The 19,584-nt window shown below is 49.3% G+C and overlaps 1 protein-coding gene across 1 annotated transcript in view; it reads right to left on the bottom strand.

Moving 5' to 3' along the window:
* Positions 1-19,584, bottom strand: part of CACNA1D (calcium voltage-gated channel subunit alpha1 D) — a 291,430-nt gene that overhangs the window by 95,868 nt on the left and 175,978 nt on the right. The window contains exon 9 of the mRNA XM_081805721.1: positions 6,175-6,344. Coding sequence (XP_081661847.1) covers positions 6,175-6,344 — 170 coding nt within the window. The remainder of the gene's footprint in view (positions 1-6,174; positions 6,345-19,584) is intronic.

Genomic DNA, 19,584 nt, shown 5'->3' with positions numbered 1-19,584 from the left:
GAAGAATGATTCTAGGGTCTCCATCTCCCTCTGGCTCTGGGACAGGATATCACAATATCAGCCAGTGGGCTAATCTTCAGGTGGGGCCCCGTGCTCAGGGAAGGGAGCTGCAGGGGCAGCAGGGAAAGAGGAAGGAATGCTGAGTGGGCAAGGACATGAGCGGGCACTCGCGAGCACGACTGGTGGGAATGTAAAATGGGTACCAACAGGCATCCTCTCTGACCCAGCAAATCCCTTTCTGGCACTTTCTCCCACAAGAATGTGAACACGTGTGTGCAGACACAGGTGTATGCATCTGCGGGGATTAATGGTGGCTCATCTGCAGACTAGCAGAAACTGGGTTCAAATCCTAGCTTGGCCACTTGATGGGCATGCGACCCTGGGAAGCTACTTAATGTCTCTGTGTTTCAATTTCCCCATCTGTCAAGTTCTTGCCTCCCAGAGCCCTGTGAGGAATAATGGATTTGTGCACCCCTGACCCTTAGAACAGCGTCTGACACATAGGAAGCACTTGATAAATGTGAGATGTTCTTATTCTGCATTCTTTCATTGAACAAAGAATCACTGGAAACACCTATGTGTGACAAGGATCACGCTAGGTGCCAGCCACACAATGGAGAACAGAAACAGACCCTGTTCCTACCCCCGAGGAGCTCACAGTCTGCACACATCGTTCAGTGAGAAAGGCAAGTGGCTGCACCATCCGAGCTGGATGATCTTACGGTGGGGAACTGTGTGCAGGCTGCGGAAAGAACAGGCCCCCAACTGCCCAGTCTGGTTCTCTCATCCTTTATACACTTTGATATTATATGAATTCTTGGCAATGAGCAAATATTACTTTTGCAATTAAAATATATTAAAAACAAACACACACAACCCTGACTTGGACTCTACAAACCTGGCGGCTAGAGGGCCTTTTCCTCACATCCATGCTGGGGCGCCCATCCCTGAGTCTGTCTCCCTCCAGCTCTTAGGAGACCTACTCAGGGCGGGCATCTGCTCCCCATGCCACCCACCCAACGGAGGGGGGTGGTCTCCCAGCCGCCCCCAGCGCTGGGCCCACCCCTGTTCTCCTGGTCAGAGGCACTTCCAGCAACCTCTTGGGACAGGGCAATCCTCCTGACGCATGCACCTCTAACTGCTGCTATTTGTTTTACAGCTTTCAAAGGAATGTGTTCCATTCTGAATTTGCGCCCTGAGCTAGTTTAACTATAAGGAAAGCAGTTTGATAAGTCGTACTTTGAAGACAAAAGCTTTGAAACTGGACCAACACACTTCCATGCCCTGTGCTTGCAAACAGCTATGCCATCCCTGATTTCCCAAATCAAACATCTCAGTAAAAGGCACCCGAGGGGCGCACGCGGAAGGGAGGTGAACAGCTGTGGCAACCTTGGGCACGGACTCCTGGGCGGGGGGAGGGAAGGGGCAGCCTCTAGGACCTCTGAAGAAGAGGAGATCTCCTTGTGGGCATCACGTATCCCCACTTACAGAGATTATTGATCATTAATAGTTCCCACAGTGAAACAGCCCTGCTTTTCTGGCCAGAATTTTAGAATGAGCTCCCTTTAAAACGATTTCATTATTTTTAATGACTTTTTTTTTCCTTTAAAAAAAAAAAAAGACTAATCACTGACAATGAGAAGAGTTTAAAATAGAATTTTAGGCTTCCAGATTTTAATGGCCCTAGAAAAACGCCATTGTTAACACAGAAGCAGCTGCATACATCTAAAAAATCAGTTTGAGATTTGGCAGGGTTTCTTAAGAAACTTGAGGCTCAGCAAAAAGTTAAATAAATTATCCTTGAAAATGTCCCAAATGCTTAGGAACTAACTTCCAAGGGAATTTTGTCCATTCAATTAACCATGTAACACCAGCTTCCTAACAGCAAATTTATAGAACGGACATTCTAAATATTCCACGAATGCACAAAGCTAGGGCTACCAGTCACCGTACCCAGCAGACAGCCCAGGTACGGCCCCGACCGCCTCTCCCTCTGGCTTCCTTCAAGTGAAAGCCTGAAACAGTGTGATATTCAGTGTGATAGCATTCAGGAGTTCCCAACCCCAGCTTCACTCGGGAACCTCCAGGGAGCAGCACATAAAGCCATGCCTGGGTCCCACTGCACACAGACAAGTCTTCGTCGGGGGGAGGGGGGGAGTATGGCACCAGGATGCATCTGTGCTCCCCAGGTGACTGTCATGTACAGCCAGAGCTGGGTACCACAGACGCAGACAGGGACATTTAGTAGATCAGAGAGAAAAGATGAGGTGTGCGTATCTCCAAGCACTGGATTTGACATCTGCTCTCTGACAGCAAGCGTCAACAAACCACAGATGGATGTTGAGCCAGAAAGCCATGCCTTGGTATCTCCAACATGACTGGTCAATGGGTTTGTTTTCCATCAGTACTTTAGAACTCTATAGTCTCTGAACAGGAGAGTATAGGGACATGGTCCTAAAAGGGGTCCTTAGCCTGAGGTTGGTTAGAGGTCCAGTAGGCTCTGCAAGAATTATTCTCTTTAGGTCAAGTTTTACAGTAGTCAGTACTCCTACGGTTACAGTGACTCCTGCCAGTTATCAAACTTTAATCCTCACGACAACCCCATGGGCAAATATTTATCCCCTTCTTGAAGACAGGGAAACAGGGGCTCGGAGACATTGGGTAGTGTGCCTATCAATCAAGTCCAAATTCCGAGTCACAAAACTCAATGGCAGCCAATTCCAGAGAAGGGGCACCAACATGCTGTCTAGCCGCTACTTCCAAAGGCTCATGACACCTGCTATTCACGGCTCCTGAGGCCTCCCACCTTTGCTTGCACAGGCTGAGACTTGGCTATAGCAAGGCTTCCTGCCACACTGTCACTTAACTCCCCCATGTCTGGAAGGAACCTGCCCCAATCCCATCCAGGACCCAGCTGAAAAGGGCAGTACAGATAAAGCCAGGATGCCTAGGGAGTGCCCCATCCCCTCTCCCCGAGAACATATAGGAGCAGGGCTGCAGTGTTAAGTGTGCAGGCCTGGATCTCACACACTCAGGGAGCACACTGGCAATGGCCACGCCCACGCCGCACTGCTTGCAACATGTGCAGGTGGTACATCAACCGCTGTCAGCTAGGGTGGGGGACGATGGAGGCCTTGTGGAAACCCTCCCCCCGCCCCGGGGTTTCTTGCTGTGACAGGAAGAAAATAGCCGGCAACCACAGGATGTCCCAGGCAAACCCCAGCAGCTCTCCTTGGCCAGAAGGTCTGGGCTGCCGGGAATATATTCAGGGAGGCCCGCTTCCTCGTTGGGAGGAGATCTGGGGCTCTCGTCTTAAGTCAGTTAAATCCCTACATGGTTCCCACAGCCTGGGATCTAGGTCTGTCTTTCAGACCCAAATCACTGATGCTCCAGGAATCCGGTGACTCGGGAAATCAGAGCCTCACTCCACAGGAAAACTCAGCATCTGGCAAAATGAGCCTGATAAAGGACAAGAGTACCCCACAGAAGCATGCGCTCTTCTGGAAAGAATGTCAAGCTGGTCCCCCAGGCTGAGCCACACAGTACTGTGCACAGCAGAAACCACAGAGCTGCCGTTCCAGACTCGGCGCGGCTTTACCGGGTGAGGAGTCCTGGTGACAAAGCGAATTCTGAGGATCTACAACTTTTAAAGGGCTGTTATTTCTTGCCTTGATTATACTACTAAGCAATGCACTGCAGGGCTTGGAACACTTATAACTTTCTGTCCCTCGTTCGTGCCCTTTCCCCAGCCTAAGAAATACTCCCCTCTCCCCCATATATTTTGAAACCACAGGCTGCTACTCCTTGGAGCTCAGCAGGAATACCACCTCCTCTAGGGAGCCTCCCCCTTGCATCCCCCACCCCACCCCACCGCCCCAGGTTGCTTCGCTGTGCCCTTCGGGGCTCCCATAGCAGACTGCTGGCCCCTGATCACGGGGCCAGCTTGTCCCCATCTTACGCTAAGGCCCCGCTTCTCCATCTTCCCTCCACAGCTAGGTTTCCAAAGGCAGAGGCACAGATTTTTGTCATCATGTGGCTAGGTCCTATACACATGGTGGCAGGGCACAGGAAGTACTGGGCTAAGACAAAGTGAGCGAGAGCTCTCAGGACTCTCAGAAGACATTGCTTCGAGTCCAGTGAAAATGCCCGCCCCTCAAACCACAGGCCACAAGCAGTCTCACCACAGCTGATTCTAGCAGCACGGATGGGGACCTGATCGCCAAAGCCGGGCCAATGAAGAGATGAAAAGACACCGCCTGAAAGGCTCACCCAGCTCCCCGTCAGACACATCTCAACTGGCAAAGGAAGGGGCCGTGCTCTGGCTGACACACGACATGCTACATTAGGAGAGGGAGGACATGGCTGGCAGACCCCCCGCCCCCCCCAGGTCAGCATGGAAGCTGCAGTCTGGAAACGATCCCCCCTGCTCCAAGTACAGCCTGTTGCAGGCCATATGGTAGGCGCGGGAGCTGCAAGAAGACCATGGGGATTCAGATTCAAATGCCCTGAAGACACAGACACCCTTCTTACACCCAGTGACCCAGAGGACATCACCACGTTTGGGACTGGAAGGAATAGCACCGTATGAACTCCAATCTCAGAGTCAGCACACAAAGGCAGCTCTAGAAATCCTCCGGCAGCTTCCTGATGCCCAGGCACTGAGTCCCCAGTCTCTTTCTCGAGGGAGCAGCACCAGTGACACTGAGAAGCAGAAGGGAGGGGAGAGGAGGAGTCTGCACCCTGCTGGCCCCCCAGGAGCACACAGGACTGAGTCCATCATTTACAGCTGTGAGAATAGGAAACCCACACTCCCGATGGAAGCACAGACCCAGAGTCCCCAGCTAGAAGCAACCAAAAGGCCATCTTAGTCAACCATGGGCCACTCAGCCTTCACTTGCATGATCAGCTGCCTACAGAGGAGGCACCAACTGGCCTCACCCACCCAGCCCCCCACCCATCTCCCCCAACCAGCCTAAGGAATGAACCACCCCTGTGCGCTCCTCACACCTCTGCCGTGGCTCGGGATGTTTCTCCTGACACTGACCGACCTCAGACCCCTCCATCCTTCCAGGCTCGAGGCCAATGCCCCACAGCTCCCTGCTGGAACCCTGCAGTCAGCCCTCACCTTCTCAGCACCAGACATACAGCTTGCCACTCCTCACGACCTGCGTCTCTGTCCCCTTGGGCTGCATCTCGGGATGCATAGGCCTCGGGATGCATCCAGAAGCGCCCCCAGCAACCAGTACCCGCCTTGCTGAATGAAGGAGTGACTGCATGACGTCCTAGGGACCCTGCCCAAGGAGAGCTTGCTCACCCATCTTCCATGAGGTGGGACCCACCTTCGTTCCCCGGGCCTCTCAAGGGACAAGTGCATTTGAGATAGGTTCTCGGTCCTTACTATCAGCTACTCTAGATTTGAAACAAACCACAAGCATCTCAGTCAAATCTACTGTTGAATTTCAATTTCTGCTTTTACCTGAGGCACAGATGACCCGGAAAGAGTAAGAGCACATCTATAGGGGAAAGTAGGTGGCAAAAGACACACCTTGGTTGACGACGGTAATGAACGCCAGGGGTCGCTGGGCATCGGGCTTTCCTGCTGCAGACAGTGCCCGAGGGGTCTGGTGCCACAGTGGGCTACTAGGGGAGTGGGCTCCAAGGAGCCATGCCGACTGACATGCCTCCTCGCCCTGCCCAGACTGCTGAACTGGTTTCTTCCCAGCTCCTGACGGGCTAAGCATCTGGCTTTGCATGTGGAGCACAGGTGGGAGCCATTCCAGGGGGCACGAGGATGGAGACGGACCCTGCTCTTCAAGTTCTCGTCCAGTAACACGACTCGCTCCTCAGGGAAGAAGCCGCAGCTCCCGTGCCATAGGGTCACCATGCGTCCTACCATGGCTGGTGCCCCCACAGAAGGGGCTCCCCGAATTCCCAACGAGCGAGTGTGGCTGACCCTGTGACCAGGCACAAATCTAAAACCCAAGCCTCGGGCGGAATCTCAGAGTCAGTGTAACTGCACCTGTCCTCTCTGAGGGGCGGGCAGAAGGAACCGGGCAGCTGAGAGGAGGCCGCCCACCTCACAGGCCGGGTCAGGGGGTTGAAACGTCTCCGCCCGGCGGGCGCCTGAATCACCCCCGAGCTCTGTCTGGTCAGGAGTAGGAAGGTGCTACATACTGTTTCGTTTGCTTTCCTCTCCTCCTTCTTCCTCGTTCTCAGGATCAATGTCTTCTGCTTGGGTGATCCAATCCAGGTAGCCCTTTAGATCCTCCTCCAGCTGCTGCTTCTCCCGGAGCTTCTGGAAATCTCCCCGGGCTTTAGCCTTCTCTCTTTCCTTTGAGAATTCTCTGAGGGCGGCAGAGAGAACACGCACACGTGAGGACGCCCTCGGGGACCCGGACCACGAGCCATCTGCCCTGCCGCACAACAGTCTTGTGGCAGGACACACAGCACTGAGTACAGCCACGTGAGCACAGAAAGAGAGGCCACACACGGGGACAGGACATAGGACAGTGTCTTCCTAAGCAAGACTGTGGGTGTCAGAGCTGCAGAGACCACACCAACACACATGCGCTGTCTCTTAGGAAACGAACAATCCCGAGATCCCAAGGAGTCCAGGCCCCAAATGCCACGTGCTGTCGTGGCAGGCCTCCTGACCCCCACTGCCCGCCGCCCCCCCCCCACCCCAGTAGCCTGAACTCAGAGATGTCCCACCTCCCTCAGAGCCTCCTCGGATAGCTCGCATCACACGTCAAAGAGCAGGGACCCGGGAGGGCTACGCTTTGGCCAGAGAGCGCACACACCAAGTTTAGGGCTTCTTCAATACCTTCAGCCAAACACAGCAGTCCTGACCCTCGCGTCCAAACTGAGCCAGGAAGGGGGAGCAGGATCCCCTAGCAGTACCTGCAGGTTCCAGCCAGAGCAGTGGACAGGGTCGGGGCAGACCCACCTCACAGCCCCATTCTCCCTTCCCACACAGGAAACAGGGCACCGGTGAAGCACTATTGTCATCCGTAACCCTCGCTTTCTTGCCATGATCTTCCCCCAAAAGTCTTCCCCGTAGGAGATGAAGAGGCAGTACGATTTGTTGCCCATTTATGGGAACACCTGTCCTGGAAAGGCTTTGGCAGACGTGTACACATTCCCAACTGCTTGTTGTTTACTCCATCTTTCGTGTCTGCAATCCTCCATCTACATGTACATACAGAATCCTACATTTGCTCAGGCAAGCCTGGGAGTCAGGTGGATGATTACCCAATTTTCACATCCAAGGAACCATCTGTATTTCCAACCAGGAATGGCTATAGGAGCCAAGTTACATGAGTTATGGATTTCCTAAGTACTATTAAAAAGCTGCTAAGGAAGCAGATGAGATCATAGGCAGCACAGCTTCTGCACACACAGCCCTGGATTCTGATGGAGGTTACATCTGCCTTCCTTCTGCCTTCCTTCCAGCCCAAACCTGGCACATCTCCCTATCAGGGACCTTTTCAACCCAACCCAACCCAACCCAACTCAACCCAACCCGACCCAACTCAACCCAACCCGACCCAACTCAACCCAACCCGACCCAACTCAACCCAACTAACCCAGCAGACAAAGGGGGAAATTATCTGCTTACATAAAGCCAACCCCTCTTCTCTCTCTTCCCTCTCCCTCTCCACTCTGGGCTGTTGAAGGACTGAACTTGAAAGCCCAGGGATGCTGATGTTTCAGATAAGAAACCAGAATCCTCACCAAAGTGCCACCCTCTGCCTAGTGAAAAAGGACGACACTCATTGCTCCTCAATCACCCCATTTTGGATGCCCCAGAAGCTGTCCTTGGCTGTGTGAGGGCTGATCCATCCCCACCTGCCCACTCTGGGAAGGATGGGGAGCCCGGCCTGCAGAGGAGCTGACTTCAGGGGGTTTGCAGGGTGAACAAAAGCTGATTAAGACTCAGAGATGTTTTCTGCACTCCTCACCCAGGGCCCTTTCCTCCAAGGGAGAATCCCTTCCTGTCTCATGTAGGAAGGGCCATCACAGGCAGGGTCTTGCTGCTCAGGCAAACCGTGCCCTCAGGATGATGTGGGGCTGCTAGGCCTGCCAGGCATCCCAAGATACAGGACACGCATAACTCTGTTCTGGGTAGGTTCACCAAATTAATTTAAATTTTGAAAAAGTCACACCCAATCCATCATGACATCCCTGAAGGATGAAGTGGAGGTCCTGGAGGTTCACTTGTCAACAGGAAAACGCATCATGCCATCTGTTTTCTTAAATACATCGTAAAGAGCAACTATGTGGGCCTCATTTCTATTGTTTGCCAGAAGTATCTAAGCCCAAATACCTGTGTTTTGATTCTGAACTTGGAGTACGAAATTTACATTGTTATAATAAAAACAGGGTATTCTTATTCCTAGATTCATGTCTCATCTGAGTTCTTAAAAAAGATTACAAGGGCGCCTGGGTGGCTCAGTCGTTAAGCGTCTGCCTTCGGCTCAGGTCATGATCCCAGGGTCCTGGGATCAAGCCCTGCATTGGGCTCCCTGCTTGGCGGGAAGCCTGCTTCTCCCTCTCCCACTCCTCCTGCCTGTGTTCCCTCTCTCGCTGTCTCTCTGTCAAATAAATCTTAAAAAAAAAAAAAAAAAAAGATTACAAAAATAGTAAGAGAGTTACCTGAAAAACTTAAGGGCTTTACAAAAGAGGATTTTGCTTTAATGTATTGTATGAGTTTTGTTTTGTTTTGTTTTTGCATTAGAAATACAAAAAAAAAAAAAGAGAGAGAGAACTCTAACAATCTATATCACTGTTGTACATTCTTGGTTGCCGAGACACAATAACACATGCATATAGGTAAAATCCTACTATGAGTAAAATTTCTGAGAACAAAAACCACTGCCTGGTTTATGGCTCATTTGTTTTAAATAACAGTCACTATTACACAAGTTCAGGTAACAAAATTGTTCATGTAAACCCTCAGAACTGATTTTAGGTAGTTTCTGAATGGCCTAATACTCAGCAGGCATGTGACTTTGCTGATTTGGACAGAACAGAGATTTGCAAGCATAAATCTCCTCCTGTCGGCTCTGAGATAGGAGGAAAAGGGGCCAGCAGAGGGGGTCCTTGTGATGGACCAAGACCACACTGGACTCTCAGGCGGAAGACCCAGATTCTAGTCCCAGCTCTGTCACTAGTCTTCTTCTGAGCTTCAGTTTCCTCAGCTGCAAAACAGACATAAGACCTGTTCTACTGTTTCACAGAGATTAAGACAATACTGTGGGATTCACAAAGCATTGGACAAATGTGAAGTTGAAAGATAGAATATTTAGCTGTTGAATCTGGGCATGAAAAAGGCCATGGGAGGAGCTTTCTCCAATACCAAAGGGAGGAAAATTGCAAACAGCTCTAAGTGGGCTCTAAGCTACATGATCCCAGCAGAACTGAGAGAAACACAGGACACATGGGATCCTAGGCTCAGAGTGAACTCCACGAGCCAGCCAGTGCCTCATCAATCCTATACCACTCTCTGCTCCATTGGGAATAACCCATTCCCATCTTGATAAATCTTCCACTCCAGAAAAATCCCATCCGAGTCCACTGAATCTTCCATCAACCTCAGTGGATGAAGAAAAAAATAGTTCTCCATTTTGCATGAGAACTCACTTTTGAAGCCTGTTACTAAGGGACTCAATAGCAGTCACTACTACAAAAGTAAATTTAAAACAGCTATTGGTAGAAACTATCTGACTTTTTACAAATGACTATAATAAATCTAACAACTCAACATGTGACAGAAGCCTACTTATTCCAGATCAGAATTCTATTTATGGTGCATTCAATCAAAAGAAAAAAGATATAAGAAAGGCTTCGACAAAAAGGTACATGGTATTTTACCCTTTATGTATGAAAAAAGCGGAAATAAGAAAATACGCATATTACACTTCAGGGTGTATCCAAAGGACAAAGCAGAAAATGCAGAATGGGGACAAATGGAAAGGGAGGGCAAAACAGGAGGGACACTGTTAAGTATACCTTTCTCTATAGTTTTGACTTCTGGGACCATGTTAATGTTCTACAAATTACAATTTTTAATTAAATCAACAGGATGGGATGGAGGGAAAATACCCCTAAACTGGAAGTAAATTGAGACAAATGAATCTAATTGTATTTCAAACGAATGCACAGCTATACTGAAGAGAAAGACAAAACCAGCTCTCAGGTAGCTTAGGATCTCTTGACTGTAGGCTCTCAGCCTTGGATAGGACCGAGTGAGGGAAGAACAGCAAATAAATGCTAAACTCTTCCTGGGAGTTTCGTGTTTGGTAGTGCTATGGACAAAACAATGCTGAAATCATTCCAGGCATATTACAGGACTTAATGAATGAGCAAATGTGTCCATGTTGCTGGGAGTTAGGGTTCTCATTGGAGAAGGAGGGACATAGAAACATGAAAGAAAGGAAGACCAGAAAGAATCCTCTGGGAATAGACTGGAATTGGAGGTGTTGGTGTGAATTCATGATTTCTAGAAGATCTATGTATACATATGTATATGTATACATATAAGTATGTGTATGCATATGTATATGTATATATAAATGCATATATTTCCTAGCTCTGTTGAAAGGATATGGAAGCAAAGACACCCCAGTAATTATGAGCACACCTAGCACCCAGACTTTGTTCTCTAACACCATTTCCATGAAAAGGAACCAGGAATCTTTGGTAAAATGGCTGATTCCAGGGCTAGGGTAGAGTAGGTACAGGATGAAACAAGTAAGGAAGTGCCCAAAACAAATAAATAAAAATTAAAAACAAAACAAAAACATGATAAGGGCATGCCATAGGTCACAAGAGCCAGAGAAGTATCTCACACTGGCTAAATCTAGGATAGCTTGAGCCCCAAAATAATGAAAAATAGGAATAAATTATAATTTAAAAAAAAATCAGTCCATACTTCTTATAGACAGATAAATGAAAAAACAAATGAACTGATAGTTGCCAGAGGAGAGGAGAAGGGGCTTGGGCAACATGGGCGAAGGGGAGTGGGAGATACAGGTTTCCAGTTATAGATGAGTAAGTCATGGGAATACAATACAAGGGAATACAAAGCACAGGGAAGAGAGTCAATGATACTGTGATAGCTCTGTATGGTGACAGATGGTAACAACGCTTGGGGTGAGCACAGCATAATGTCTAAACTTGTCAAAACATTATGTTGTACACCTAAAACTAATGTAATACTGTGTGTCAACTATACTTAAATTTTTTAAAAGTGCAAAAAACAAAAAAAAGCAAAAACAAATGAGATAAAATATTAATAAGAGAATTCAGATGAAAGGTACATGGATTGTTCACTATGTTATTCTTATTCTTGTAACATTTCTGTAGTTGGAAATTACTTCCAAAGAGAAAAAATTTTCAAGTGTTTGGAAAAATGTAACCAGAGTAACCAAATGCAAATTTATGTCATATATGCATTTCCGCTTACCAGCTAGATTGTAGACTCTTCCTAGGAATGGACAATGTTGTTTATCTCTTATGTTTTCCTTTCCACATCTCTGTCTCTCCCATGATGCCCCCCTTCAAGTAGGCATGTGGGAAAGTCTGGGTACAAAGCACACAAAATGAGCCCTACTCCTTAAGAGGCCAGAATGCATCAAGATAGAAAGCCTGTGATTCCCGGGATCTCCCAGAAGCATGAAATGAGTGTGTCTTAGCCCAGACATACCATTTGGAGCAGCTTTCACCATCAGCCTGCCCTTTCCCCTTATCATTTACAGGCCTCATGGGGTGGATTTTCTGTCTCCAGGTTGCTAGAGAATCTTCCCTCCAGGTCTATGTCCTTTGTAAGGAGCAATTTCTCAGTGAGGAATCTCCCTGTCAGCTGGATATCACGACCACCAAGCATCTACACTGGCCAGTCTGCACACACCTCACCCACTGAGGCAGCTGGAGGAATTGTAGCCAGAGTGTTTCATGAGGGTTCGCTGCCCCCTCGACTTCAGGCCACCACTGCAGATCTCAGCTTCATCCTGATGTTGTTCTGCTCAGAAAGCCTCAGGGCTCCTCACTGCTGCCCTCAACACTCCAGGGTCAAACACCTCTCAGCCCGGCACTCAGGGCCTTCTAGCCTTCTCCCACAGGTTATCCCAGCTCCATTTCCTTCCCTTAAAACAAACACCTTGTGGGGCGCCTGGGTGGCTCAGTCATTAAGTATCTGCCTTCAGCTCAGGTCATGATCCCAGGGTCCTGGGATCGAGCCCCGCATCCAGGCTCCCTGCTCAGCGAGAAGCCTGCTTCTCCCTCTCCCTCTCCGAGTGCTGTGTTCCCTCTCTCACCGTGTGTCTCTCTGTCAAATAAATAAAATCTTAAAAAAAAAACAAAACAAAAAACACCTGTATTCTGGCTATGCTCTTTTCAATTCCTCAACCCTCAGAGCCTCTGTCCACGGAACTCCATCCAACTGAGTAGCCTTCTCCCATCTTTGAATTTTAGCTTACCTATCAAGACCCAGGTTTTCCTGGCTACCCCTGGCTACTCCCGCCCCCCAACGAAGAGTTCTGCCCTCCTCTGAATCACCAGGGCACTCTACTTGGTGAACACCAAGACACAGATGTACGGGGGTATACCTGATCTCAGCTGGCCTCCTCAATGAGGTATCCCTGACAGAGCCCAGCCCAATGCCTTACCCCCATCCTCACTGCAGAGGATCAGGGGTGACGGAAGGACCACTACCACCCTCATTACACACAAACTGAGGAAGCAGAGGCTCAGAGAGTTTGGTCAGACAAGCCCACCTAGCTCCTAAACCGACCCTCCCAAGGAACTCGACATAGACACAAGAGACAGAAAGAAGAGGGTAGAAGTACAAAGGAATGAGGACCAAGAAGCAGCTCAGAGTCAGTCCAGGAGGGGCCTTAAATCCCAAATTCAGAATTAGCATTCCTTCCCTGTAGGCAATGGGGAACCACCAGAAGTCAGAGAGGAGAGAGTCCTTACCAGCTTTGTTTTATAGGCGTTCTATGTGAAGATGAGATCAAAATAGGGAGAAAATGGTGCTGAAGCCAGAAGGTATTCAGTAAATACCGGGTGACAGGGTTGATTCAACACCAATAAAAATGTGGTTCAAAAGTAACATGGCTCTGATAAAATTCCCAACTTTCGTAGACTGTTTGGAAGAACACCTGTGGGGGCTATCATTACCGACCCTCGGCCATCCCCACACTGTGGTCACCTTGACCTCTGCCCCCCTCACGCAGGCCCCCTGGCTCTGGCCCCACCCAGCGTCATCTTCTCTATGAACATGGACCTTCCTCCAGGGCCAGATGATGCCTCCATTTCCCTGCCATGTGAACATTCCACGCCCATGTGTTCAGGAAAGGCAGGTGAGCAGGGGGCAGAGGAAGGCCAAACAGGAGGGGAGATAAGAGACACCACAGAAGAGCCACATTCCTGGTCCTTAGTCTCCAGAAGGCTGCCATGGAAAAGAGGAAGTGGACCCCCTGCGGGCCCCAGGGAGCAGATGGAAGCAGAATAAGACTGATTTCAGTGCGGGCGCCTGGGTGGCTCAGTTGATTGGGCGACTGCCTTCAGCTCAGGTCATGATCCTGGAGTCCCGGGATCGAGTCCCGCATCGGGCTCCCTGCTCGGCAGGGAGCCTGCTTCTCCCTCTGACCCTCCCCCCTCTCATGTACTCTCTCTCTCTCATTCTCGCTCTCTCAAATAAATAAATAAATCTTTAAAAAAAAAAAAAAGACTGATTTCAGTGCAATATAAGGCAGAAACTTCTAATAGTCCAAGTGCACCAAAGATGAAACAGGTAGCCATGGGAAGCAGCAGCTTCCGGAGCGGGGGCCGTGGAGATGGGGACCTTTGGCAGAGGACTAGCACCTAGGTGGGGAAGCTGGAGCATGGGATGTATCTTCCCCAGGCCCACACGACACCACCCCCCCAATCTCACTCAGGGCAGCACTTGCAACACACTGCCCCATACTGTGTCCAGCCATGGCTGTGGCTCAAGCCTCCTGGCCTCCTCTATGGCTCAAAAGGAAAGCCGGACCCCTGACTGCTGAGAAGTGATCCCTTCCCCATTTTCTGCTCCCTTCCGGGGGCAGCAACCTGGTGCCTCTCTCAGTCCTGCCAGCCAAGACGTCTGGTGGCATCAAGAGGCCTAAGGGCTGAGGGAGTCAGAAGCAATGGCCAGGGGGGATTCTGACTACAGAACAAGGGCGCAGCCACACCCCCATGGCACTCAATGCGGGCCCTAGCACAGCCCCGCAGAGGGGAGAGGAAAACAGAAGAGAGTAAGTGGAAGGCTCAGAGACAGGCAGAGCCTGAACCCACTGCTGCCTTAAGCAGTCCTAACCCGTGACTACCCCGGCCGGGTCCCACCTGCCAACCACAGCAGTGCCAACAGAATCTGCGCCTGCACAGCTGGGGGTGCTGCCTCAGTTTCCTGCAAGAGAGCCATCCAGGTCACGGCCCCTTTCTAGTAATAACAGAAACAAACCTCTTATGTATGGGGATTTCTATCTGGGGTCCTCCAAGCATCTTTACATGCACTGGCCCCCAGGCTCCTCACTCCCTTGATGCGGGACAGGCAGGAGGACAAGGACTGTCCTCCCATCTCACAGAAGCCAAAGTTGAAGTTCAACAAGGTAGTGTTACTGACCCTGCATCACATGCTCAGGAAACAGGACAACCAGGCTCCAAACCAAGCGTTCATTCCCAATCCCTCTGCTTCCTGGCTCAGGAGATGTACGTACTGGACACTTACTGGTCAGGATCAGGAGTGGTGGGTCAAGACAGAATGCACCATTTACCCCCAGCATTCTGATTTTTGTCCAGAGCCCCAACTCCGGGCTTAGCCAAGATGACAGTACACTCCCCCCACCCACACGCTGTCCCTCACTCCCCAGGAAGCTCTGCTCCAGGAAGAGACTCTGCCTGGAGCCAGCCAGCCTCCCCGCAACCCCGGGAGTCCCTGTGCACATGCCCCACACTGCAGAGAGCTCCCCAGACCCTGACACTGCCAGGATTTGCAGGTCCTGACATCCTGCGCCACGGGAGCCCTGGCTCGGTCGACACGACGGCAGAGAAAGCACTTAGCCTGAAGCAAAACCACCGTGTTCAAATGGCTGTACAGATCCCACGGGACGGCCGCCACTCAATTTGCTCCGGAATTTGTTATTTCTCCAACGCCCCATAAAATAAATGGGCCACTGGAAATCATGTTGATTTAGAGATAGGGTTCCTTCATGGTTTGTAATGCTATTTGTTTTAACCAGACCCACACAAATAAAATGTAGACAAATGCTTTGAAACGTGTGCACGTGCGTGCGCACACCCAGAGAAAACAAAGACAAACAAGCATAAAAACCTTCAGTGAGTAAAGCCCACAGAATCACTAGGACTCAGATTTCCAGGGAAAGAGAGGACTCAGGAATTCACACACACACACACACACACACACACACACACGCAGCATTCATAAAAAGGCAGTCTGGGGAAGCCAAAGAAGTAAGCCACTGGTTTTGATCAGTGGAGGCCAGTCTTCCTTAGGCATAAATCCTTTCCCCTATGTAGACATAAAGGAAATGAAATAGAATAAAAATATTTTTATGTTTAAATCTAATTTTTTGGAAAGCATGCAAGTTCAGTTTCTGTTCAAGGAAATGAGGTGTTCTATAAAGAAAGGAAGGAAGGAAGGAAGGAAGGAAGGAAATCAACAACCTGTGATATTTCACAATAAAAAAAACATTTTAAATGAGTGACACTGGCTCGGCTTCAGAGTTCATCAAAATCATTAGCTTTTTCCAGTTTCCCTCAACCACAAAAGGCCAGGATTTGCCCCAGGAGGCTGTCTTTGCAAGAGAGGAGGTGGCCAGCATGCCAGCGGAGGGTCTTGGGACTGTAGCACCCCATCGTGTGACCTGCTCCTTTGCAGATGACACAGGGCTGTGGGGGAGGGGAGCTCATCTGGGACAGCGGTCTTCTATGGCAAGTGAGGAACTGACCCCCAAGAAGCGAGGGCCCCACGGGCTGGGAAGAGGGACAAGAGAAAATGGAAGGCTTTTGTTTACACACAGAAGAGGCTAGAGAAAGTATCTAACAATCACATTTCCAGCAAACCACACTATGACCGTTCTTTGGGAACTTATTACTGAAATATTCCCCATGGTGAATCTTTCTGTAAAGGGAGTCAGAGCGTCCTAATTTTTCTGTTCATAAAGGTTTGGGTGTCTTAAGCGATTTCCTCAAACCAACGTTCCCCTTTTCACGTCCTTGACTGCCTTTATGGACATAAAAGTCTATGAAAAATGCTTTAAATAGAAAAGACTTTCCATCTTTTGAGAAGATGAGCCATTTTCAAAGTAGGTATTTCCTAACTTTTTTCCCCGCCAGCTTTTAATGACAGGGATATACCTGCTGCGAACAACAGATGAGCAGGCGTGTGCACACCAAACCTCAGGGACCGGGCACATGTGGCGGTGACCCCCACACAAGAGCAGGAGGGACAGGGATGGAGCCCACTAACGCAGGATTAGTCTGGTCTTCTCTCTCTCCTGGTCCTCTCTAACCACCTGCTCCTTAAACTCTATACTCCAGGGACGCCTGGGTGGCTCAGTCGTTAAGCGTCTGTCTTCTGCTCAGGTCCTGGGGTTCTGGGATCGAGTCCCGCATCGGGCTCCTTGCTCGGTGGGAAGCCTGCTTCTCCCTCTCCCACTCCCCCTGCTTGTGTTCCCTCTCTCGCTGTGTCTCTGTCAAATAAATAAATAAAATCTTAAAAAAAAACCACAAAAACTCTACACTCCAACCATCCTCAAGTTCACTCATTTTCTCCAAGACACAGAGATCTTACAGCTGTGCGTGTGCTCTTCCCTAAATTAGCCTCAGCTGCTCGTCCTGATCCTCGCCCACGCTGCTGGTCAGCCTGCAAGCACATTTCTCTAATGTCCTTAGAGTCTCCTGGGTAAGAGTCTCGCTGGTGTAGCATTCCGTTCACAGCACTGCAATTGTTCTCTAATATTTTCTTTTCTTTTTTTAAAGATTTTATTTATTTATTTGACAGAGAGAGACACAGTGAGAGAGGGAACACAAGCAGGGGAAGTGGGAGAGGGAGAAGCCACCTTCCCGCGGAGCAGGGAGCCTGATGTGGGACTAGATCCCAGGACCCTGGGATCACGACCTGAGCCGAAGGCAGACGCTTAACCAACTGAGCCACCCAGGCACTCTTCTAATATTTTCTTTTACACACTAAACTGTAAGCTCTGTGAGGAGGGGCCATGTCTGTCTTATCTTTTTATATCAATTCCTTATCAAAAATATTGGCCATTGCTTAGTAAGAATAGGCTAAATTTTATTTATTTATTTTAAAGATTTTATTTATTTGTCAGAGAGAGAGCACAAGTAGGGGGAGCAGCAGAGGGAGAAACAGGCTCCCGACTGAGCAGGGAGACTGATACGGGACTCCATCCCAGGACCCCGGGATCATGACCTGAGCCGAAGGCAGACACTTAACTGACTGAGCCACCCAGGCGTCCCAGGAACAGGCTAAATTTTAATAAACAGTTTTATAGACTCACGTCTTTTTGTTTTAATTTTTCTACTTTCTATTTTTTTATTAGAGAAAGAGAGGGAGGGTGAGAATCCTACGCAGGCGCCACGCCTAGTGTGGAGCCTGATGTGGGGCTTGATCTCACAACCCTGAGATCATGACCTGAGCAGAAATCAGAAGTCAGAGACTTAACCGACTGGGCCACCCAGGTGCCCCTACAGACTCAGGTCTTAGGTTAATAACGACCACTTCAAAGACATGGATTGTAGGCTCTGCTTGGATGTATCTGATGACAAATGCCCATGTAACGCTCTATCACCTAAAACTGTACCCATCGTTGTCATTAAAAAACAAACAGAAATGAAGACAGCCAGAGTCCTGTAAAGTCTTAAAAAGTCCTCCGTGGAAAGGAAGAAAGTGTATCTGGCATCTGAGAATGAGGTACGCTCTCCTGTCACGGCATCTCCTTGTCGGGGGCCAGAAAAGCTGCTCGCTCTTTGAAGAGTTAGTTTCTGTGGCTACCAAAGACGTTCTATGCTTCCAGCAGAACATTTCCCATGCAGGTTGCATGCTAAAAGTTACATATTTCTTGTTTCAATCTGGTTTTTAGAAAGCGTGTGTTAAGAGGCATTCTTCAAAAACATGGGCCCTCTCGTCTCTTACCACTTTCTCTGAATGAACTACATCATTCAGTCAAATGAGCCAAGCCGACGGCCTAACTTCCATGACAGGCTTCAAATGCTGCTACTTAAGAAGTCACTTAAGAAACCTCACGCTAGACTTGTCAGATTCCAGTTTTTAAAGAAAAAATGAGAAAAATGTGTACTCGAAGTCTGACTCTGGAGGGTGGCAGAACCATTAAAAAATAAACACATTTGAAGGTACCAGCGACCCCAGAGCATGTCCTACTTAGGCGCCGACGCCGTCTGTTGTGTTCAGGGCCTGGTTAAAACTGCCTGAGACGGAGTGACGGCTGTTAGTTGGCTGTCTGCTGAGGGGGTCTGACGGCAGGGTAAGCCACGCCGGGCCAGGGGAGAAGCTGGGACCGAACCCATCTGTTGGGATGTCCTCAAAGCAAAACCTCTAAGAATTTCAGCCCAGTGCCACCCCCTGGCCATGCATGTCAAAGGCAAACCCGCTGATGAGAGGCACACAGAGGAGATGGAGCCTCTCCCTCCCAGGAGGGGTTACTTGTTGGAGGGCAGGATGGGTGCGAAGTGCCCTCTGTGGACCATTACATTTAGTTGAGAACAAGGGAAGGAGCATATTATAAGGGCCACTCAGGGATTCAGAGAGATCCATCCCCAGTAAAAGGATCCAAAAGGACCACTTGAACTAGAATGGGACTTGTTCACAAGACTTGTTCACAAGCACATTTTTTTAAAGGATGGATGGATGGATGGATAGATAGATAGCACGAGCCAGTGGGGAGGGGCAGAGAGAGAGGGAGAGAGAGAATTTCAAGCAGACTCCCTGCTGAGCATGGAGCCCAATGTGGGGCTCGATCTCATGGACCTGAGATCATGACCTGAGCCGAAATCAAGAGTTGTACGCTCAACCAGTGGAACCACACAGGTGCCCCATCACGAGCACTTTTAAGAGGAAAAAGAAACCAATTTCTCTGAAGCCTCCATATTCCACTATTCCACTTTGCTTTGGGTAATTAATTTGGAGGAAAGAAACATGAAGAATACAGCAGCTCAGAATGTATCAGCACAGACCCAGCCGGGGTAGACAGGGTCCCACAGGAAGTGCCCCCCTCACCTGACACGGAAGGAGCTTCCAACTCATGAGAGAAGCAGCTTGGGCTCCAGAGAGAAATAGCTCAAAATTTAATTTCTAGCTTACTAGGAATTCCTTACTTACTAGCTGTGTGACTTTGAGAAAAGTGAAACCTCTCTGAGCCTTGCTTTCCTCATCTGTAAGACCGAGGCGAAAGCACTTCAGTAAGGTATTAGAGAAGACTAAATGAAGTAAACTATATAAAACACCTAGCCCAGGGCCTAGCGTCTGTCTTAGTGACTCTATTAACAATTACAAAGAATAAA

This window comes from Leptonychotes weddellii, chromosome 1 (assembly GCF_054177405.1).
Source record: "Leptonychotes weddellii isolate Sample4059 chromosome 1, ASM5417740v2, whole genome shotgun sequence".
Lineage (NCBI taxonomy): Eukaryota > Metazoa > Chordata > Mammalia > Carnivora > Phocidae > Leptonychotes > Leptonychotes weddellii.
This window is presented reverse-complemented; position numbering and strand designations above follow the sequence as displayed.